We start from the raw sequence: 24,240 nt of genomic DNA, 5'->3' as shown, positions 1-24,240 counted from the left end.
CAACATGTCTTTTGTGTTTCCGAAACGCGTTTCTGAATTAGAAAATGTGTTTTGGTCACCTGAGAATATCATTTTGCGGTTGCAAACCCCATGATTTTGTAAAATGCTGGGTTTGTCACCACAAAATGCTTTGTTATATCAAATCCAATGTTCCCTGCTCCTCAATAAGATACCAGAAAAAAAGGAAGGCACCAACCTTTGCTTCTACATTCAAGTTGAGACTGCCTTTGTTAATTCCCCCATGAAAAACATGCTGCTCTTCAAAAGATTCAACATTTATCTCTTTCATTAATAATACTTAACCCTTGTATTATTGGATTGTGTATATCCATAAGATTGTATGGTCTGTTTTTGGAAGTTTGATACGGCTCTATCAAAAAGTTCAGAGCCTCATTTATGAGGCCTCCTGTGGCCCTTTTGAGCCGCTTGAACTGGCGCAATGTGCCAGGGCATATTTTCTATGGCCTAGTAAATATGTACACCTTTCACTCAGAACACTGTGTTAAAGGGGCTTTCTAAGGGTATTGCTGTGGTTGTTACCATAAAACACCCATGGAATCTGAAGCATTCCCAGATTTATGAGAAATCAAAAACCTGGGAATGTGCCAGACTCTAACGACACCACAGTGGTGGCGTTAGGGAGGCGCAATAAGGAGAATTATATGAATTTATTGAATTTGTGCAGGAAGGTCTCCCTTCCTTCACAAAATTATTCAGCCCTGCAATGCAGGCACCCTTGCACCATGGCGCATGGGTGCCTGCATTGGCCCATGGCAGCCCATTGTGCGCCAGCACACGGGAAAAGGACAGGAATGCACTGTATTTCACAGCACATTTCTGCCCTTCTGCTTTGACGTAGGGTAGCACAGCAAGATTCCTTGCAGCACTGCCCTGCACCAAAACCTCATACATGAGGCCCTCAATCTTGAACATATCCTTATCTTGAAAATGCTGATGTGCTGAAGACAGTGACTCAGCCAGTTCTTTAGACATGCTATATTTTGGGAGCTAATAAACTAGGCAATCAGATAAAGGCTGTCTTACCTTTACATGGCAAGGTGGTTTTAAGACCCCTAGTGTTTTAAACATACAATTTAGTGCATGGAAATCTCACTGTCATTAGCTTCTTTCACCTTGTCTCTTTTTCACCATAAACATATTATTCATGAAGGTAAGATGTATTTACTAACAAGTATTCTACAGACTGTCCAATTCATGTAAACCGTGAATTAAATATCTTCGAATCTAGAATTGTTGAACCACGTAAAAAATCCTTCTGAAATAAGCTACTCTGTGGTTTTTTACAATTATAATTAGATAATCTAAAAGGTAGTGTTTTGAAGACAAATAATCTTATTGCACTAAATTAGCTCTTTCGCATCTCAGCAGATCTTTGTTATCACTATTGTTTAAATTACTACAATTTGGTTCAATAATCTGATTTTAGGGATCTGTTGTTGCTTCATCAAGTCCCAATATCTTAACTGCCTTCTTGATAGATGTCTGACTCAAAGATACATCAGAAAAACCTTAAAAAACTGATTGCTTGGAATTGAGGACATTCTGACTATCTTCTTAATCTCAGTGTCAAAAAACCTCACACACAATCAAGTACACTGTTGCATTAGTTGCTTCCAGAAAATAAGAATAGGGGAGTCAGTGCATCATTAACTAATAGTTTATGTGATAATAATTATTAATCCACTAGAATTTTATTATATACACTAATCCTTTATAGCCTTACTTATGTTCTTGTAAAAATGCTGCCAGAGCTGTTATTGATCAGGGCCATCCAACTTGACAATTCGCAATTTGTTTGCACCTGACTATTCATTGTGGTTGTACAGGGATTCAAAGTGGTCATGTGAGGGAAAAGATCATAGGGAAGGGTCCTGTGTGATGAAAAACTGAAATTGCAACAGTAAAGTATTAGCAATGGAGCACTTTCTTCTGTTACACTGTATATAAAACATGACATGTATCAGTCTATAAACTTTAGCAAATTTAAGTATTGAAACCCTGGGGAATAGTTCTGTGACAGTAATAAATAGAAAATGCACATAGGCCCTCATTATGAGTAGTCCATTAAAATACCTGATAGCTCTGCCTCAGAATTATCATAACCATGTGTTCCAATTATTCGGGAGGGGGAATAAAATAACTGGGATACTAAGATTTGGGGATTCTGAGATGATTCCTGCATGTGTCCCCTGCTGCACAAAACATTACAAGATATAATTGTGACAAGACCAGTACTTTTTGGCTCAATGTCCACCAGAAACTAAAGGCTGCTTGAGGTATGGGCCAAATAGCATATGATGTGCCATCTTTAATAACCAGCCATTTTAAAGTCACAAATTCTACACACTGAGGGATTGTTAATGGATTAACAGGATCACAGTTATTGTTGTTTTAATTGATAATTCAGTGGTTTCATAATGTTTCAATGATGGTAAGTGGACAATACTTTAATATAATAGCTTGGGAGTCCCATTTATGTAGAACTTGTTGAGTAGAAATGGATCCCACTCTGCATCCAGGGTCTTTTCCAAACAACCTTGCCTAAATTCAAAGACCACTAGATAAACATTTGTTGTAATATAAAACAAAATTAGCTGTATGCTACCATGTCGTACTAGAAGGCAGGGACAGGTTGAGCAACCCATTTAACTCATACTGTGTTCCTTGCTACCATAAAAGAACTGCATTGCTAGTACTGGGAGTCAAAAACATTTTAGTCAACCAAAAAGGGCCCTGGAAATGATAATGATCACAGCTCTAAACTTCAGTAGATTACTTCTTGCTCCCGTACACATATGGAAGGCGAAGGCACATGATTGTGAGGAGGATGGGTGTGCATTAGTTGAAGACAACTGGAATTTTCACAGATCCTAGGCTGAACCAGCTGATAAGGATTTTCTCATGATATGCAAACAGAGGAGCCATGCACCAAGCCATGGCCCAATAACAGCTCCCAGGGAGATTTCTTTTAACTATAAAGCATCTTCATGCTACAATTAATCTTAATGTTTCTTTATGATTGCAATAATTGTATTTTTAACTAAATTAAAATCTTTAGCAATCTTAAATAAAGTGGAAATGAGGTACCTACATTCTTTAGATTTAGTGCCACAAACAATTTTAACATGTTACTGTTTTGGCCAGATCCTATACAACACACAGTGGTTTAATTGGGGGCAGTGGTGATATTCAGACTAGTAATATCTTTGTTGTTGTTCATTGAATCTAGTAGGTCTTCAAATGCATGGACTGAAATGGGAACCTCAGCATGTAAAACTCTGGCATGTTTAATTTTCTTGGAGTTTCTTTCAATCTAGTTCATTCTCAGTTCTTGAAGTTGCTCAGTTTGACATTATTTTGTGTCCTTCTGTTCAGGGCTTTTTTAAATTCTTGGTTTTTTAAGGTGTACACAATAGGATTGCACATCGGACTCAAAGCAATATACAAAAAAGAGAGTACTTTGCTCTGACCCACGGAGTACGTTGAGGCTGGGCGCAAGTAGACAAACATGAGGGATCCAAAATATAAGACCACCACAGTGAGATGTGAGGCACATGTGGAGAAGGCTTTGCGGCGCCCTGCTATAGTCTTTATTGTCAGAATAGCTGAAATTATTTTGACATACGATGTGATTACTAAAATAGTTGATAAAATTGGACCTATAGCACCCAAGGTAAAACTCATTATTTCAACATTGCGGGTACTGGTGCACGAAAGCTTCAGCAGGGCTGTAATGTCACAGAAGAAGTGGTTGATTTGATGAGTTCGACAAAAGCAGAAGTTTGAAATTAGTATAGCATGAGTAACAGGCTCCAGAAAACCTAAAATCCAGGCTCCAGTTGCAAGCTTGAGACACATTGTCTTGTTCATAATGATCGAGTAATGCAATGGATTGCAGATAGCAACATAACGATCATAAGCCATGATGGACAGGAGAATAATTTCGACCACAATCAGAACAATAAAAAAGTATAACTGCAGCATGCAGGCCTCAAAGGAAATACGGGTACCTTCTAAGAAGAAGCCAGCCAGCATTTTGGGAAATGTGACAGAGGTATAGCTGATGTCTACAAAAGCAAGGTTGGAAAGGAAGAAGTACATAGGAGTGTGCAGACATAGGTTGGAGTAAACAACTATCATGATGATGAGATTTCCTGTTATAATCATCAGATATATCAAAATAAAAATACAAAAGAGAAGACCTTGTAGCTGAGGAACATCTGAAAACCCCACAAGGTAGAAGTCTGTATCTCCTGTCTGATTTTCTTTTGCCATCTGCAAGGACTCTGGTTGTTGAGCATGAACTACAAAAAAATTAAGAGTAAGTCATTACAACGCATATCTTTGGGATGGTAAAGACCCTAATTTAATGATGAAGAAACAATTATTTAAATATATCATACAAATGACTAACGCCTGAAGGCAAACAAGTGATCAAAAAGGTTAGATGTAGAGTTTAATCTAATGAGAAATGACTGATATGAGTCATGAACCTAAAGCCTTTGACTCACATTTCTCTTTCATGTGAAATCTAGCATTGCTCTGCTTTAACTTCAGCAGAAAAGTAAATACAATGCAAACTTTATGTTATTTAATTTCTTCCCAGCTCAAAACATCTTCAATTGCTTTTCTGGAGTGGGGTCAATAATAGGAGTCATTCAGAAACATTTTAGCACTACAAATGTACTACAAAAAACATCTCACAAACTTACATGTTCGGGTTATGCCTCTCCTTTCTATTTCTCTGTGGAGATTTCATCCTTGACTGCAGGGACCCTGCACATATTAGTACAAATTTTAGTAGTAAATTTTATAGAGACAGTGGGGAGTGGCTAGAAAATTGGCAATACTGATGACTTAACGAGCAAGGCATATGGAAGAGTCAGAAGGGATTTAGAAAGTGTTGGAGGGGTTTTACGGTGAGATGTGCACCCATCAACAAAAGTAAGCCAATTGCTTTTCATGAACTGCACTTATAAAGTTACAAAAGTCAAAAGGGAGCAAAAACAGAAGTAAATTATGCCAGCTTCGAACTGCAGTAAGTCCAGCACCACCCATGGTCATCTACTAGCACTGCAACATCCTCCCACAGCAAATAATGGGAAAAGGAACTTAAAATAAAACCCCATAGGAAATACATTTAGGACAGTTAATTATTCAAATTATCTAATAATTATAAATATATATTATTGAATAAATATTACAAAATGAATTTAAAAAACTTAAAATGAACCTAACACATTATTTAAAAAAATAGAATTAAAATACACTCAATTAATTCTTCTACATCACTTGTAATCATTAATAATGCATAATAAAAATATTTTTGAACTTTAGGTGGGATTTGTTTGAAACATTTTTGCTTTTGCTCAGCATTTTAAATATATATATATATATATATATATATATATATATATATATATATCACTGCTCCTTCTGCACCTTGAGACACCGCACTCTCTGGACGGGTGCTTTTAACGCGAAGGTGCATCCGCGTTTACCTGTACGCGCTCACTCCCAATCTCTTCAAGACTCGGAAAGCACTCTACGGGAAACTCCTGCAATCTTTTAAATCCTTTTATTGCGTTGCAAGCATGAAAAACATGACGCGTTTCGGCTATGCCTTAGTCGAATGTTCGACTAAGGCATAGCCGAAACGCGTCATGTGAAGAAAGAAGACAAAATGCACAGAAAGAAAAAAAAGAAGTTCAGAAAGAAGCAACAGAAGTCCTCAAAGACGAAGAAAAGTGCAGGAAGAAGGATAACGTGAAGAAAGAACAAAAAGAAGAGCAGAAAGAAGCCTTGTTGCAAAATCATCCTGTACCCTCAACTTTTTCAGACGGATACTGGTGGTAACTGAGTCTGACTAACCAGTCCTAGATCCAGTGCTATGTTAAAAGACCCTTAGAATACAGTGAAAACACCTACATACACTAGGAAACATTATGCGTTGGGGTCCCCCTGTGATTAGCATGACCTCCTCTGTAAGCCCCTAGTATATAATAGGGCAGGGGGATTAAAACTACCTCTTAAAACAGGCCACAGGGCGTTTTTGCACACGTTAACTCAAGCCCCGTCCCCTCCCTTCACCACTGTGTAAACACGCCCTGTGTCCGTTTTTAGTTGGGAGATTAAGTTCATTTGAATCCTGAGGGTACCTAGGGTCCAACTAGCCCACTAGGTACCTCCAGTAAGTGCCACAGAGCTGCGTTGCAGAGAGGTGTAAAAAGTGGCACGGCCTGGACCACCTCTCTGCAATGCAGCTCAGTGGCACTTACTGGAAGCACTTGGTGGGCTAGTTAGCCCCTAGGGGCCCTCAGTATTAAAGGAAAATTATATCCCCAATTTAAAACGTGCCATAGTGCGTGTTTGCACACGTCACCTCAGGCCCCGTCCCCTCCCTTCACCACTGTGTAAACGCGCCCTGTGGCTGTTCTAAGTTGAGAGATTAGGTCCCCTTGAATCCTAAGGGTACCTAGGGTCAAACTAGACCACTAGGTACCTCCAGTAAGCGCCACAGAGCTGCGTTGCAGAGAGGTGTAAAAAGGGGCTTGGCCTCAGAACACCTGTCTGCAGCGCAGCTCCCTGGTGCATACTGGAGATGCCTGTTGGGCTAGTTGGCCCTCAGGAACCCTCAGTATTGAACAGGAATTAATTCCCCAACTTACAACTCGCCAGGGGGCGCGTTTGCAGAGTGCTGCAAGGATGGGGCGTGGCCTACGGCACGATGCCAGTCTTTTATTTATTTTAATTTTTTAAGAAGGGGGGCTGTGTGGTTCCCCTTCTTATTCCAATGTATTGGCCCTGATGACCCCATCCCTCAGGGCCTGTCTCCTAATTATATTTTTTTTACCCCAATCCCCAGGGTCGGCCACTGTTTTTTATTATTTTAAAAAAATATATATTTATAGACACACCTAGGACATGCTGGACAAACCGTACGTACCTATCACCATGACGATTTGCGTGATATTCATTAAAAGACGACTATGCATACAATGAATCCACGTGGAATGTATTTACACCACTAGTGAAGCTCTGACATGTCTGATGCCCTACCGTGCCTAATCCCGGTAGACACCCTTGTCATTTATTTATACAAACATGGGTAGCTATTGACGGGCACATTTAATACACATGCACACCAAGCCATTCAAAGGGGATTCGACAAAAATTCGACCAAAACTATGCAAGAAACCCCCCTCACGGGTAATAAAACACACATCCACTGCCGGATGTGTAATACTTTTTATTTTACTCTCTGGAAAGGGGACGAACATCACTTGAGAGTCACAGCGCGCTCCTGGCAGAGCCCAATGCTGTGTTACACCCACCATTGCCTGCTGAGTGCCACACACCTCTGTGTTGTATTCCACTAGCTAGTGCATATGCTATGACACTCTCTAGCCCATGTGCACTGTAACACCACCCCGTGAATATGTCATGCCACACTTGTCTTCGCACGGGTTATATTGCCCCATCTAACGTGCCTTCCTCGATGCCTATGTTGTAACGCACAGTGCTATGCCATACATATTACAATCTGGGATCCATACATTTGTCACAGTGCATATGCAACGTTACACTCCCCAGCACATATTTTATATTACAACTTTAGAGACTAGTTAGGTTACACAACACTGCCCTGTGCATATTACACTCCAAGGCGCATATCGCATAGCACGCGCTAGTGCCTGTGCTATCTCGCGCTCTCCAATGAATCTGTCATTGCGCACAATGTATTGCATATTATATTTCACGCCCGGTTCATCTTATGTCACACTTTTTGGTGCATAGTTTAAACCATACACTATATCTAGTTTTCATTTTCAATTGTGCTCTCAGGACTATGTTCTATATAACACTGTGTTCACCTATCCTTTTCATGGGCATTACATTTTGCGATAGGGGGTGGAGGGTCAGGGGGTGTTTCTGCCAAGTGAGCCCGGAGTCACAGTCACAAATGTCCTCTTCTTCCTGAATAAAAGTGAGATTATGCTGCATACTTGTTCATATTTTAAGTAGTTCGCACAGACACACGTTTTAAAAACAATAAAGTTCCTAATACCCGCCTTCTCTGAACAGTTAGCTTGCTGCCCCATCCCCCTCCTCCCTATCCTCTGTTGTGTGAATCCATGGACTAGCCTCCTCCCTCCTGCCATGCATGGTCTGATGTGCTGCCACTGCCCTCAATTTAGTATGATGTACCAGTCCACTCCTCCTGCCCTCCATTGCCCAATTCTATGCCCCATCATTGACCTCCTGCTTAAACTCTGTACTTAGCTTGCTGCCCCTATTCTCCTTCCCCCTGCCCTCCGATGTCTTTGTGTATGCCCCTGCTCCATCCTTTTTGCCCACCATGTTCCATGGACCTGCCATTCCTATCTACTCTGAGTGTTCTATTGAGCTACCACTCCCCTCCCACCTGCCTAGCATTGTCAGATGACTGTAACCTGTCCCTGCCACCTCCACCCTGCCTGTCCACATGCCATGCCCCTATGCTCTTCCTCCTGTCCTACATGGTCCATTGTACTGCCACACCCTTCTGCCCTCCCTGGTCTGCTGTGCTGCAACTGCTTCTCCTGCCTGCCCCGTGCGGTCTGTTGTGAGACCCCTTCCCCTGAACTTTCTTGTCTGTGCACAGGTCCTGACCCTCCCTTCTATCCTCCATCGTCCTTTGTGCATGCCCCTGCACCCTCCTTCTTGCCCATCATAACCATTGTGCTACCACTAACCCTCCCACTTGCCATGCATGGTCTTCTGTGCTGCCATGGCCCCTCCCACCTTCCCTGTGTAGTCAGTTAGCTGCCCCTCAACCCCTCCCACCTTCCCTCCATGGTCTGTGTGTATGCATCACAGTCTCACTGGTGCTCTTCATGGTGTGTCTTGCTTCTAGTGCCCATCCTGCCTGACCTCCATGGCTATCTTGCTGCTCCTGCCCTGCCCCCTTGCCCCCAGCCCTCTGTTTACATGTGCAGACCCCTACTCCCTCCCTCCTGGCTTGTCTGCTCCATTGTAATGCCCCTGATCCATCCCTCCTGCCCTTTATGGTCTGTTATGCTGCAGCTTTCTCTCCTGTCTGTCCATTATGGTCCTGCCTCTTGCCCCTCTGTTCTCTGTTGTCCATGTGCATGGTCCTGTCCCCTCCCTCTTGCTTTCTATGTATTGTTGTGCTGCACTCCCGTCCCGCATGCCCTGTGTGGTGTATTGTGCTGCTGCAAACCCTGATGCCTGCCCTGCAGGGTCAGTTTGGTGCACCTCTCCATGTCCCTCCGGTCCTCTGTTATCCAAGTCCATGTCCCTACCCCATTTCCTTCCATGATCCAATGTACCATACTTGCGAACATTTTGAACTTGGCAAGAGGGAGATTTTGAAAAAAAACTGGGGTATTGATTTTCCCCATTGAGTTACATTGAAAAAGAGGAGATTGTAGACAGGAGACAGATAAAATAAAGCCCATTTGAGCTTAAAAACATTGGACGTTTCCTGGCTGAATCGGGTCTTTTGGCATGTATGGTTGTACTACCATCGCCTCTTCCTTCTGCCCACAATGGTCTATTACATTGCCACAGCCTCTCTTGCAAGTCCTGTATTGTTGGTTTGTTGCCCCTGCCCCCCTTTCCACTGCCCTCCATAGTCTGTTGTGCTGCCACGGCCCTTCCTGCCTGCTCAGTGTGGTTAAATTGTTGCCTTTGCACCCTCCTACCTGCCTTCAATTTTCAGAGTCCGTGCCCCTGGCCTCTGCCTCTCAACAGTATCCTAATGAACAACTAGATTGCTAACATTCTATATTTATTACAAAAGTGTGGAACGCCTGACGTCATCTTGATTTAATCAAAACTGTAATACCTAGAGCATTTCCTTTAGAAATTACATATATGAGAGGGTCTTATTGGCATCAAAATTATGGTTAGTGCTCTAAAAGACTAAAATAAGGACATATTTTCTGAGTTTTCAAATAGCGAGAAAGCACTTTTAAATTATTTGTTACCTTTATGTTTTTTTATCCAGTTGACCACTTGATTAAATGTTGCACTTAGGGGAGAGGATGTGGTGTTACTTCCAGAACTGCAGACTTTGCAACTGGGGAACCAGGTTGGAGTTTCTGCTTCAGCTCGACATTCTGTGATTCTGGTCAAATCACTTAGTCTCCCCATGTCTACAACCAAAATGAATTTGTTCTTGTGTGATGTAACCAATGCTCATGTAAAGCACTCCAATACCTGACAAGTCTGCACTATATAACACTGCAAAAACACAAAATAATAAGTGTTTTGCACACTTCTGTCATTGGGCTATATTTGGGCTACATATGGGTGATTTTGGGCTACATTTGGGCTCTTTTGTCTCCGGTGGCCATCTTGGTAGATTTATTTGTTATGAAGTTTCCTAATTTCCTCATGTACTGCAGTCTCCTCAGTAGGAAATGCTTTCAGTTCTTTACTTTGATTCCATCATGAAGGTATTCAGATATGTCACACATTTGCCATAAATTCTGAATGTTAGCACTCTAGTTGCTCATTAGATCACTGTAGTAAAACTACTCTTCACCATGGAAGTCTGCTCCTGGTATTAAAAGTGCATGTTTCAGTCTGCATGTCAGAATTTTTTAATGAAATAGAAGAGGATTTGAGAAGTCACTCAAAAAGTGCCCTCATTTTCTTTCTTCAGCATTAATCATAATTTCCATGGCAAAATGAACCCCCTCATTGTGTTCCTTTTTAAATTAAATGTTTTAAGTGTTACCAGTTTATTCCAATCAAGATGGCTTCAGGTGTGCCATACTTTTGTCATAATGAAGACAATAAGCGCTCTAGTTGTTCTTAAGAACACTCTGGGACATTCTGTCATTGGGCTATACTTGGGCTACATCTGGGTGATATTTGGGCTACATTTGGGCTCTTTTGTCTCTGGTGGCCATCTTGGCAGACTTATTTGGTATGAAGTTTCCTAATTTCCTCATTTACTGTAGTCTCCTCAGTAGGAAATACTTTCAGTTTTTTACTTTGATTCCAAAGGCATTCAGATGTGTCACACATTTGCCATAAATTCAGAATGTTAGCACTCTTTTTGCTCATTAGATCACTGTAGTAAAGCTACTGCTCACCAGGGAAAACTGCTGCTGGTATTGAAAGTGCATGTTTCAGTCTGCATGTCAGAATTTTTTAATGAAATAGAAGAGGATTTGAGAAGTCACTGAAAATGTGCCCTAATTTTTCTTTCTGCAGCACTAATCATACTTTTTATGGAAAAATGAACCCCCTCATTTTGTTCCTTTTTAAATTAAATGTTTTAAGAGTTACCACTTTAATGCAAGCAAGATGGCTTCAGGTGTGCCATACGTTTATCATGAGTAGGGCTGTTAGCGCTCTAGTTGTTCTTTGGAACACTCTGGGAAGCTGCAGTAGAACACAAAGGAATCAACTGACAGTCTCTGCCCTTGTTGGATGTACATGTTTTTTTACTGAGAATGTCAAACTTCATTCTCACATGACTGAGAAAGATAATGTGAATTTACAGAAAATAAGCTCTCAGTTTAGCTTATAGATCACCTTCCTTTCTGTGGGAAAAGCATGAGGAAATATTTTTCTCTCAATCATGATATCCCAGCAGAAGGCTTTTTCACATGGTGAAATCACCTTAGAACATACCACAATTCCTAAAATGAGTATGGTACCATCAACAAATGATTTATAATGTAACTAAGGTCTTAAAACCTTCTATTAACTGCAATGCTTTTTAATGAGGTGCTATCATGTATATTGGTCCCAAGATGGCTGCCAACACTTCTTGGATGAAGTGCTGACAGCCAATCAGATCTCAGGATGAGATGTGTGGTTAGGCTCCGCCCACATATATATATGATTTTACTTTTGATTTTCTCAGGAACTACTGAACAGATTGACACCAGACCTGCAGAAGGCACATCCCTGACCTGAGGACTACCTCTGTGCCAAATTTCAAGTAATTCTGTTCAGCCGTTCGGGCTGTACCTTGGACTAAAGGTCCCTATGGAAAATTGCATGGGGAAAATGCGTTTTGGGACCCCCCTTTTTTCTCAGCCCCCCCTTGACGAATCCCCCCGAGACTTTCAGGGTAGGAGCGGAGCGGAGCGCCCCACCTATTTTGAAAATTTCGCGAGGATTCGCCAACCGGCGCCAAAGTTATTCCAAATAGAATGTTGCGGATTTCCTATGGAAACACGGTCCTAACTATAACTATCTACTCACGCGACCGCAATCCTCTGCTGATGACATATGTGTCTTTATGAAAAAAAATAATTGTAATATATGTATAGCTAAAATTTAATGGAAGAAGACATGGGCAAATAAGTGTCTAAATACAGTATTAGCATCAGCAGAGGATTGCGGTCGCGTGAGTTATAGTTGCCTGCAGTAACTATAACGGTGGAATTTCATTGGTTTTTTATCAGTAAAATGTCCAGCTAACTATAACATGTGTGAAACCTATGGTTTTTTCAGTGAATATATATATATATATATATTACCTACTGGCGGTCGCCAGTAGGTAGTTATATAGTTAGGACCACGTTTCCTTAGGAAATCCGCAACATTCTATTTTGAATAACTTTGGCGCCGGTTGACGAATCCTCGCGAATTTTTCAAAATAGGTGGGGCGCTACGCTCCGCTCCTACCCTGAAAGTCTCGGGGGGATTCGTCAAGCGGGGGCTGAGATAAAAGGGGGGTCCCAAAACGTGTTTTTCCCATGCATTTTTCCATAGGACCTTTAGACACAGCTACAGCCCGAACGGCTGAACAGAATTACTTGAAATTTGGCAGAGAGGTAGTCCTCAGGTCAAGGAAGTGCCTTTTGTAGGTTTGGTGTAAATCTGTTCAGTAGATCCTGAGAAAATAGCATTTAAAAGCATATATATATGTGGGCGGAGCCTAACCACACATCTCATCCTGAGATCTGATTGGCTGTCAGCACTTCATCCAAGAAGTGTTGGCAGCCATCTTGGGACGAATATACATGATAGCACCTCATTAAAAAGCATTGCAGTTAATAGAAGGTTTTAAGACTTTAGTTACATTATAAATCATTTGTTGATGGTACCATACTCATTTTAGGAATTGTGGTATGTTCTAAGGTGATTTCACCATGTGAAAAAGCCTTCTGCTGGGATATCATGATTGAGAGAAAAATATTTTCTCATGCTTTTACCACAGAGGTTTGGAAGGTGATCTATAGGCTAAACTGAGAGCTTATTTTCTGTAAATTCACATTATCTTTCTCAGTCATGTGAGAATGAAGTCTGACATTCTCAGTAAAACATGTACATCCAACAAGGGCAGAGACTGTCAGTTGATTCCTTTGTGTTCTACTGCAGCTTCCCAGAGTGTTCCAAAGAACTACTAGAGCGCTAACAGTCCTACTTATGATAAACGTATGGCACACCTGAAGCCATCTTGCTTGGATTAAAGTGGTAACTCTTAAAACATTTAATTTAAAAAGGAACAAAATGAGGGGGTTCATTTTTCAATAAAAAGTATGATTAGTGCTGCAGAAAGAAAAATTAGGGCACATTTTGAGTGACTTCTCAAATCCTCTTCTATTTCATTAAAAAATTCTGACATGCAGACTGAAACATGCACTTTCAATACCAGCAGCAGTTTTCCCTGGTGAGCAGTAGCTTTACTACAGTGATCTAATGAGCAAAAAGAGTGCTAACATTCTGAATTTATGGCAAATGTGTGACACATCTGAATGCCTTCTTGATGGAATCAAAGTAAAAAACTGAAAGTATTTCCTACTGAGGAGACTGCAGTAAATGAGGAAATTAGGAAACTTCATAACAAATAAGTCTCCCAAGATGGCCACCAGAGACAAAAGAGCCCAAATGTAGCCCAAATATCACCCAGATGTAGCCCAAGTATAGCCCAATGACAGAATGTCCCAGAATGTTCTTAAAAACAACTAGAGCGCTTACTGTCTTCATTATGACAAAAGTATGGCACACCTGAAGCCATCTTGATTGGAATAAACTGGTAACACTTAAAACATTTAATTTAAAAGGGAACACAATGAGGAGGTTCATTTTGCCATAGAAATTATGATTAATGCTGAAGAAAGAAAATGAGGGCACATTTTGAGTGACTTCTCAAATCCTCTTCTATTTCATTAAAAAATTCTGACATGCAGACTGAAACATGCACTTTTAATACCAGGAGCAGACTTCCATGGTGCAGTAGTTTTACTACAGTGATCTAATGAGCAACTAGAGTGCTAACATTCAGAATTTATGGCAAATGTGTGACATATCTGAATACCTTCATGATGGAATCAAAGTAAAAAACTGAAAGCATTTCCTACTGAGGAGACTGCAGTACATGAGGAAATTAGGAAACTTCATAACAAATAAATCTCCCAAGATGGCCACCGGAGACAAAAGAGCCCAAATGTAGCCCAAAATCACCCAGATGTAGCCCAAATATAGCCCAATGACAGAAGTGTGCAAAACACTTATTATTTTGTGTTTTTGCAGTGTTATATAGTGCAGACTTGTCAGGTATTGGAGTGCTTTACATGAGCATTGGTTACATCACACAAGAACACATTCATTTTGGTTGTAGACATGGGGAGACTAAGTGATTTGACCAGAATCACAGAATGTCGAGCTGAAGCAGAAACTTCAACCTGGTTCCCCAATTGCAAAGTCTGCAGTTCTGGAAGTAACACCACATCATCTCCCCTAAGTGCAACATTTAATCAAGTGGTCAACTGGATAAAAAAACATAAAGATAACAAATAATTTAAAAGTGCTTTGTCGCTATTTGAAAACTCAGAAAATATGTCCTTATTTTAGCCTTTTAGAGCACTAACCATAATTTTGATGCCAATAAGACCCTCTCATATATGTAATTTCTAAAGGAAATGCTCTAGGTATTACAGTTTTGATTACATCAAGATGATGTCAGGCGTTCCACACTTTTGTAATAAATATAGAATGTTAGCAATCTAGTTGTTCATTAGAATACTGTTGAGAGGCAGAGGCCAGGGGCACGGACTCTGAAAATTGAAGGCAGGTAGGAGGGTGCAAAGGCAACAATTTAACCACACTGAGCAGGCAGGAAGGGCCGTGGAAGCACAACAGACTATGGAGGGCAGTGGAAAGGGGGGCAGGGGCAACAAACCAACAATACAGAGCTTGCAAGAGAGGCTGTTGGAGGCAAGATCTATTACGGGTCAAGGAAGCTAGGGGCGGTCCCCAGATCCCCGGGAGCCACCACAGAACTGAGCAGGAAAGTGAGTAAGGGACAAAAGGGGCACCTTAATTTGAGCCGGGGTGCCTAGGAACGCTTGCTCCAAAAATGAAGAAAACAGACATATGAGACATGGAATTGGAGGCAGAATACAATGGCAGTTTAATGAGAAGATGCAACTTCAAAGAAACCGCAGAATAGAGACATAAAGTACAAAATACAGAATCCAGATAATCATACAGCTGTCATGATATTCTCTGTATCTCAATTAATGTACTGACAGAGAGAGAGAGAAAACACATCTATAAATGCATCATGAGAAACAAGTTACACCAAGGAAAATGTTACCTAGGAACACTCACGTTTACTCTTAGAGCAAGCATTCCTGCAATTACAATACAAAATCTTTTAAATGCAAAAGTAAAGAGAACAATGGTTAAACATAACATGACATTTCATATAGGTAAAATAGAATAAGATACTTCAAGCAAAGCAGAGCAAGACATTTTAAGCAAAGGAAGACAAGAGCTCCCAGCTCTTGGGGAAAACCTGCACTGCCTGTTAACCTACATACAGACGGCGAGGTAGTCCGTCGATATCTGTGGGTGCTCCCTTTTTATATCATTTTGTGGGCTCCTTTGCACGCTACATCTACCTACGTATGCTACCCAAAAGCTTCGTCTGCAGATTTTACCAGACATTTCGTCATTTACCCACTTAATGCTGACAATGGACTGGGTGAAAAGGTCAGTCTCTCAGGCCAATCGCTTATCGTAAGTTCCATAGAGCAAGCAGAAAATAATGGGTATTGTACGGGAATTCAATATATTCATGTATAAAATCTCCTCAGTTCTCCTAACTTGACGCTCTGCGGTTGCCACTTCCTTAAAAGCGGGAAACCTGCCCAGGAAGCAAGTACCAGTCCAGGATGCAGCCTACTGTATGTCGACAGCTTCAGGGGGATGTTGAACTTTGATACCGAGCACGGAGCACTCGGGTAGGGTGGGGGCTACTGGTTTGGAGCAGAAGGCCTCGCAGACCTGCCTTCAGACTGCTATACACTAAAATTGCAGAGCTATGGTCAATTTAACAAAGAGGCCTACATATTGAACAGAAGGGCCTACACAGGGGTTTTATACTGGCTGAGTTTTAAGGATGTCTCAGGATAATTATATAGCAACACAGGACCCGCTGGTCAATTTAATACGGCCTACAAATGCAGCTGGCAGGGCAAGGACAAGGGTCTCATACTTCAGGTGTGGACAGAACGGGCCAGGGGCCCCCTGTGATACAAAATCTACCCTCCTTCAAGCCTGTGGCAATGTAATAGAACATTGTGGGCAGAAGGAAGAGGCAATGGTAGTACAACCATACATGCCAACAGACCCGATTCAGCCAGGAAACGTCCAATGTTTTTAAGCTCAAATGGGCTTTATTTGATCTGTCTCCTGTCTACAATATCCTCTTTTTCAATGTAACTCAAAGGGGAAAATCAATACCCCAGTTTTTTTTCAAAATCTCCCTCTTACCAAGTTCAAATGTTCGCAAGTATGGTACATTGGATCATGGAAGGAAATGGGATAGGGACATGGACTTGGATAACAGAGGACAGGAGGGACATGGAGAGGTGCACCAAACTGACCCTGCAGGGCAGGCATCAGGGTTTGCAGCAGCACAATACACCACACAGGGCATGCAGGACGGGAGTGCAGCACAACAATCCATAGAAAGCAAGAGGGAGGGGACAGGACCATGCACATGGACAACAGAGAACAGAGGGGCAAGAGGCAATGGTAGCTAGCTGACCATAATGGACAGACAGGAGAGAAAGCTGCAGCATAACAGACCATAAAGGGCAGGAGGGACGGATCAGGGGCATTACAATGGAACAGACAAGCCAGGAGGGAGGGAGTAGGGCTGGGGGCAAGGGGGGCAGGGCAGGAGCAGCAAGATAGCCATGGAGGTCAGGCAGGATGGGCACTAGAATCAAGACACACCATGAAGAGCAACAGTGAGACTGTGATGGCATACACACAGACCATGGAGGGAAGGTGGGAGGGGGTCAGGGGCAGCTAACTGACCACACAGGGAAGGTGGGAGGGGCCATGGCAGCACAGAAGACCATGCATGGCAAGTGGGAGGGTTAGTGGCAGCACAATGGCTATGATGGGCAAGAAGGAGGGTGGAGGGGCATGCACAAAGGACGATGGAGGATAGAAGGGAGTGTCAGGACCTGTGCACAGACAAGAAAGTTCAGGGGAAGGGACCTCACAACAGACCACACGGGGCAGGCAGGAGGAGCAGCTGCAGCACAACAGACCAGGGAGGGCAGACGGGTGTGGCAGTACAATGGACCATGTAGGACAGGAGGAAGAGGATAGGGGCATGGCATGTGGACAGGCAGGGTGGAGGTGGCAGGGACAGGTTACAGTCATCTGACAATGCTAGGCAGGTGGGAGGGGAGTGGCAGCTCAACAGAACACTCAGAGTAGATAGGAGTGGCAGGTCCATGGGACATGGTGGGCAAAAAGGATGGAGCAGGGGCATGCACAAAGACATCGGAGGGCAGGGGGAAGGAGAATAGGGGCAGCAAGCTAAGCACAGAGTTTAAGCAGGAGGTCAATGATGGGGCATAGAATTGGGCAATGGAGGGCAGGAGGAGTGGACTGGTACATCATACTGAGGGCAGTGGCAGCACATCAGACCATGCATGGCAGGAGGGAGGAGGCTAGTCCATGGATTCACACAACAGAGGATAGGGAGGAAGGGGATGGGGCAGCAAGCTAACTGTTCAGAGAAGGCGGGTATTAGGAACTTTATTGTTTTTAAAACATTGTGTCTGTGCGAACTACTTAAAATATGAACAAGTATGCAGCATAATCTCACTTTTATTCAGGAAGAAGAGGACGTTTGTGACTTTGACTCCGGGCTCACTTGGCAGAAACACCCCCTGACCCTCCACCCCCTATCGCAAAATGTAATGCCCGTGAAAAGGGTAGGTGAACACAGTGTTATATAGAACATAGTCCTGAGAGCACGATTGAAAATGAAAACTAGATATAGTGTATGGTATAAACTATGCACCAAAAAGTGTGATATAAAATGAACCGGGCGTGAAATATAATATGCAATACATTGTGCGCAATGACAGATTCATTGGAGAGCGCGAGATAGCACAGGCACTAGCGCGTGCTATGCGATATGCGCCTTGGAGTGTAATATGCACAGGGCAGTGTTGTGTAACCTAACTAGTCTCTAAAGTTGTAATATAAAATATGTGCTGGGGAGTGTAAGGTTGCATATGCACTGTGACAAAGATATGGATCCCAGATTGTAATATGTATGGCATAGCACTGTGCGTTATAACATAGGCATCGAGAAAGGCACGTTAGATGGGGCAATATAACCCGTGCGAAGACAAGTGTGGCATGACATATTCACGGGGTGGTGTTACAGTGCACATGGGCTAGAGAGTGTCATAGCATATGCACTAGCTAGTGGAATACAACACAGAGGTGTGTGGCACACGGCAGGCAATGGTGGGTGTAACACAGCATTGGGCTCTGTCAGGAGCGCGCTGTGACTCTCAAGTGATGTTCGTCCCCTTTCCAGAGAGTAAAATAAAAAGTATTACACATCCGGCAGTGGATGTGTGTTTTATTAACCGTGAGGGGGGTTTCTTGCATAGTTTTGGTCGAATTTTTGTCGAATCCCCTTTGAATGGCTTGGTGTGCATGTGTATTAAATGTGCCCGTCAATAGCTACCCAAGTTTGTATAAATAAACGACAAGGGTGTCTACCGGGATTAGGCACGGTAGGGCATCAGACATGTCAGAGCTTCACTAGTGGTGTAAATACATTCCACGTGGATTCATTGCATGCATAGTCGCCTTTTAATGAATATCACGCAAATCGTCATGGTGATAGGTACGTACGGTTTGTCCAGCATGTCCTAGGTGTGTCTATAAATATATATTTTTTAAAAATAATAAAAAACAGTGGCCCTGGGGTATGGGGTCATCAGGGCCAATAAATTAGAATAAGAAGGGGAACCAAACAGCCCCCCTTCTTAAAAAACTAAAATAAATAAAAGACTGGCATCGTGCCGGAGGCCATGCCCCCTCCGTGCAGCACTCTGCAAACGCGCCCCCAACAGGTATCTCCAGTATGCGCCAGGGAGCTGCGCTGCAGCCAGGTGTTCTGAGGCCAAGCACCTTTTTACACCTCTCTGCAACGCAGCTCTGTGGCGCTTACTGGAGGTACCTAGTGGTCTAGTTTGACCCTAGGGACCCTTAGGATTCAAGGGGACTTAATCTCTCAACTTAGAACAGCCACAGGGCGCGTTTACACAGTGGTGAAGGGAGGGGACGGGGCCTGAGGTGACGTGTGCAAACACGCACTATGGCACGTTTTAAATTGGGGATATAATTTCCCTTCAATACTGAGGGCCCCTGGGGGCTAACTAGCCCACCAAGTGCTTCCAGTAAGCGCCACTGAGCTGCATTGCAGAGAGGTGGTCCAGGCCGTGCCACTTTTTACACCTCTCTGCAACGCAGCTCTGTGGCACTTACTGGAGGTACCTAGTGGGCTAGTTGGACCCCAGGGACCCTCAGGATTCAAATGAACTTAATCTCCCAACTAAAAATGGACACAGGGCGTGTTTACACAGTGGTGAAGGGAGGGGACGGGGCCTGAGTTAACGTGTGCAAAAACGCCCTGTGGCCTGTTTTAAGAGGTAGTTTTAATCCCCATGCCCTCTTATATACTAGGGGCTTACAGAGGAGGTCATGCTCATCACAGGGGGACCCCAACGCATAATGTTCCCTAGTGTATGTAGGTGTTTTCACTGTATTCTAAGTGTCTTTTAACATAGCACTGGCTCTAGGACTGGTTAGTCAGGCTCAGTTACCACCAGTATCCGTCTGAAAAAGTTGAGGGTACAGGATGATTTTGCAACAAGGCTTCTTTCTGCTCTTCTTTTTGTTCTTTCTGCACGTTATCCTTCTTCCTGCACTTATCTTCGTATTTGAGGACTTCTGTTGCTTCTTTCTGCACTTCTTTTGTTTCTTTCTGTGCATTTTTTCTTCTTTCTTCACATGTCCTATCTCTGTAGGCATAGTTAGAAATTAGCATTTAAAAAACCTTTGAAATTCACAGAAAAAAACATAGGTTTCAGGCACGTTATAGTTAGGAATTAGCATTTAAAAAACCTCAGAAATTCACTGAAAAAACCATAGGTTTCAGGGGTGTTATAGTTAGCTGGACTTTTCACTTGTACAAAACCATTGAAATTCCCCCGTTATAGTTAGTTCAGCTAACTATAACTCGGGCGCCCGCAATGCACTGCTGATGACGTCACATATTACATCACTCATGACATGGTCAGTGACATCACTCATGACATCACTGATGACATCTCAAATGACATCACTGATGACATCACTGATGACATCATCCTTGTGATAGAGTGGCAGACCTCCTCTCACCCTAATATAACCTTTGATACACACATTCAAAAATAGAGACTAAAATTTTCAAAACAATGGACATACCAATACCAGTTACAACAACCTCTTCAGTAATTCTAAGATCCACATACACATCCACTCATTCACCAACAGTCCTATACAGTCACTCATACATGTACTCACTCATCATATGTACTCATACACCTATACATCCTGTTACACAATGCCACTCATCCATAGAGTTACTCACACACATAGTCACTCATGCTAATAAAGAATCAAACATACATTTACTTGCATATACAGTTATACACACACCACCATACTTACTTCTACGGAAACTTACACATACTTAGTCTTTTAAACAATCACTTATGGAAACACATACTTATTCATACAGGAACTCTTTCAATCTCTCACTCTCACATATACTCACATATATACACCAATAGTCACATATACTAGTTTAAAACATATGTAGTTACTCATAAAGACACTATTGAGACAGTCATTCACTCACTAACACACCCATACACACACTCATCCACCCATACAGTCCTGCACACATGCTGTGTTCAACACATACAAACAGTGAGTCACTCATTCATGCACCTATGCACTACGTAATACCCCCCACCGAACCATGCAGACACTCAGACTGATACTCAAAAAACCAACTAATAACCTATATAGACATCCATGTAGCTACTCACCAACCCATGCAGCCACTTATACACAAAGTGAGAGACTGATACAGATATTTACATATTTAAACATTACTCACTAAGCCATGTATTCACTATGATACACTTAATCAGTCAGTTACACAATCAATTTTTCAAAAACAAATCATCCATTTAGACACTTATATACCCATTTATTCTTCCATCGACCTTGAGATATACATATATAAAACATATTTAATTTTCAGAAAAACACACATTCACTGGATGATGTCATCAGTGATGTCATCAGTGATGTCATTTGAGATGTCATCAGTGATGTCATGAGTGATGTCACTGACCATGTCATGAGTGATGTAATATGTGACGTCATCAGCAGTGCATTGCGGGCGCCCGAGTTATAGTTAGCTGAACTAACTATAACGGGGGAATTTCAATGGTTTTGTACAAGTGAAAAGTCCAGCTAACTATAACACCCCTGAAACCTATGGTTTTTTCAGTGAATATATATATACATATACATATTATCTACTGGCGGTCGCCAGTAGATAGTTATAGTTAGGACCTATTTTCCATAGGAAATCCGCAACATTCTATTGGGAATATCTTTGGCGCCGATTGACGAATCTTCGCAAAATTCTCCAAACTTTTGGCCAGCTCCGCTCCGCTCCTACCCGGAAAGTTTTGCGGTGATCCGTGAAGCGGGGTCTGAGAAAAAAGGGGAGTCCCAAAACACGTTTTCCCCATGCAGTTTCCCATAGGATCTGTTGTCGCAGCTACAGCCCGAACCGCTGAACGGAATGACACCAAATTTGGCAAAGAGGTAGTCCTCAGTTCGGACTCGTGCCTTTTGCATATTTGGTGTGAATCTGTTCAGTAGTTCCTGAGAAAATTAGGGTAAAAAAGTTAGAGATATCTATGGCCGCGGAGGATCCGCGGACCGTACCCGCACCGTAAGCGTACCCTCCCCGATCGGAGCGCGCACCCTCCCAATCGCGCGCTGATTGCTAATTGGCTATCGAGGGTCTCTCTACATTCGAAACCAGGAACTGTTGGCGGCCATTTTCTGCCTCGGTAGAAGCGAGGCTAAAGATGGGGAACAACCTTTACAACGCAACTTTTACAACGCACTACCTTTACAACGCATTTTTTACAACGCATAATCCATTACAACGCATGACATTACAACGCATGACACTACAACGCATTTTTAAAAACTACCTTTACAACGCATTCCATTACAATGCATACTACCATTACAACGCATACCATTACAACGCATAATATTACACTACACTATCCAACACTTACCCTACTGTTGCACCCCCTGGAGTTAGAATAGTAATTTTTACCCTTATACTATCCAACACTTACCCTACTGATGCACCCCCTGGAGTTAGAATAGTAATTTTTACCCCTATACTATCCAACACTTACCCTACTGTTGCACCCCCTGGAGTTAGAATAGTAATTTTTACCCCTATACTATCCAACACTTACCCTACTGTTGCACCCCCTGGAGTTAGAATAGTAATTTTTACCCCTATACTATCCAACACTTACCCTACTGTTGCACCCCCTGGAGTTAGAATAGTAATTTTTACCCCTATACTATCCAACACTTACCCTACTGTTGCACCCCCTGGAGTTAGAATAGTAATTTTTACCCCTATACTATCCAACACTTACCCTACTGTTGCACCCCCTGGAGTTAGAATAGTAATTTTTATCCCTATACTATCCAACACTTACCCTACTGTTGAACCCCCTGGAGTTAGAATAGTAATTTTTACCCCTATACTATCCAACACTTACCCCACTGTTGCACCCCCTGGAGTTAGAATAGTAATTTTTACCCCTATACTATCCAACACTTACCCTACTGTTGCACCCCCAGGAGTTAGAAAAGTAACTTTTACCCCTATACTATCTAATACTTACCTTAAATGTAATTTAATATTATGCGTTGTAATGGTATGCGTTGTAAAGGTAGTATGCGTTGTAATGGAAATGCGTTGTAAAGATATTTTTAAAAAATGCGTTGTAGTGTCATGCGTTGTAATGTCATGCGTTGTAATGGATTATGCGTTGTAAAAAATGCGTTGTAAGTGCATGCGTTGTAAAAGTGTGCGTTGTAACGTCATACATCCCTAAAGATGGAAGGGGAATAAGTGTGTAAAAGATATAAAGGGGGCAGAGTGGAAATACTCCGACCCTCTAGATCTGCTTGGGGGTCCCAGAAGGACCCCCTGTGGCCCCCCGTTTTTTTTTTTTAAAAGCGGCGAAATGCGCGCACGGTGCGCGCATCCTATCGCGTTGGATGCACGGATTCTCTCGCGGTGGGTGCGCGGAACCACGGCAACGTTTTTTGAACAACGACAAGAAATCATTGGTTGTATAACAACGTTCTTCACTGAAAGGTAGGGTGTATATTTTTGTTTTTTAAAGGTATGATTGTTATTGGTTAACAAAAACAGATTGTAAGGAACATTATATATGATAAGCTGATATGTTGAAAAGTCAAGCACACTTCCTGTCTTGTGTAGGAACATTCTGTGCTGAACTTGTGACCTGTGAGCTCAGTGCAGTGTTCCATGACCTGTTTCTATGGTAACAGGCAGATGGCACATTGGGGGAAGGGTTGAAATGTATTTCAGTTGGAAAGGGTTGAAATGTTTAACCAATAGAAATTTGCTTTTGAGTTTATGTGCGAAGGATTGTGATTTGATGTTTACATGTATATGTGTGGAAAATGAAAGGGAAACTTTTCCATTCTTTGCTTTTGCTGAGAGGTGCACAGTGCAGAGATTCTGTAAAAGAAAATATGGTGAGTGATTGATAT

The 24,240-nt window shown here is 42.3% G+C and overlaps 1 protein-coding gene across 1 annotated transcript in view; it reads right to left on the bottom strand.

Moving 5' to 3' along the window:
• Window positions 1-3,345: 3,345 nt before the first annotated feature.
• Window positions 3,346-24,240, bottom strand: part of LOC146813219 (olfactory receptor 1G1-like) — a 31,133-nt gene continuing 10,238 nt past the window's right edge. Inside the window, exon 2 of the mRNA XM_085614200.1 lies at window positions 3,346-4,325. Coding sequence (XP_085470326.1) covers window positions 3,346-4,325 — 980 coding nt within the window. The remainder of the gene's footprint in view (window positions 4,326-24,240) is intronic.

The sequence above is a fragment of the Triturus cristatus genome, chromosome 7 (genome assembly GCF_964204655.1).
Source record: "Triturus cristatus chromosome 7, aTriCri1.1, whole genome shotgun sequence".
NCBI lineage: Eukaryota > Metazoa > Chordata > Amphibia > Caudata > Salamandridae > Triturus > Triturus cristatus.
The sequence above is the reverse complement of the archived record's forward strand: the minus strand, read 5'-3'. Positions and strand labels throughout refer to the sequence as shown.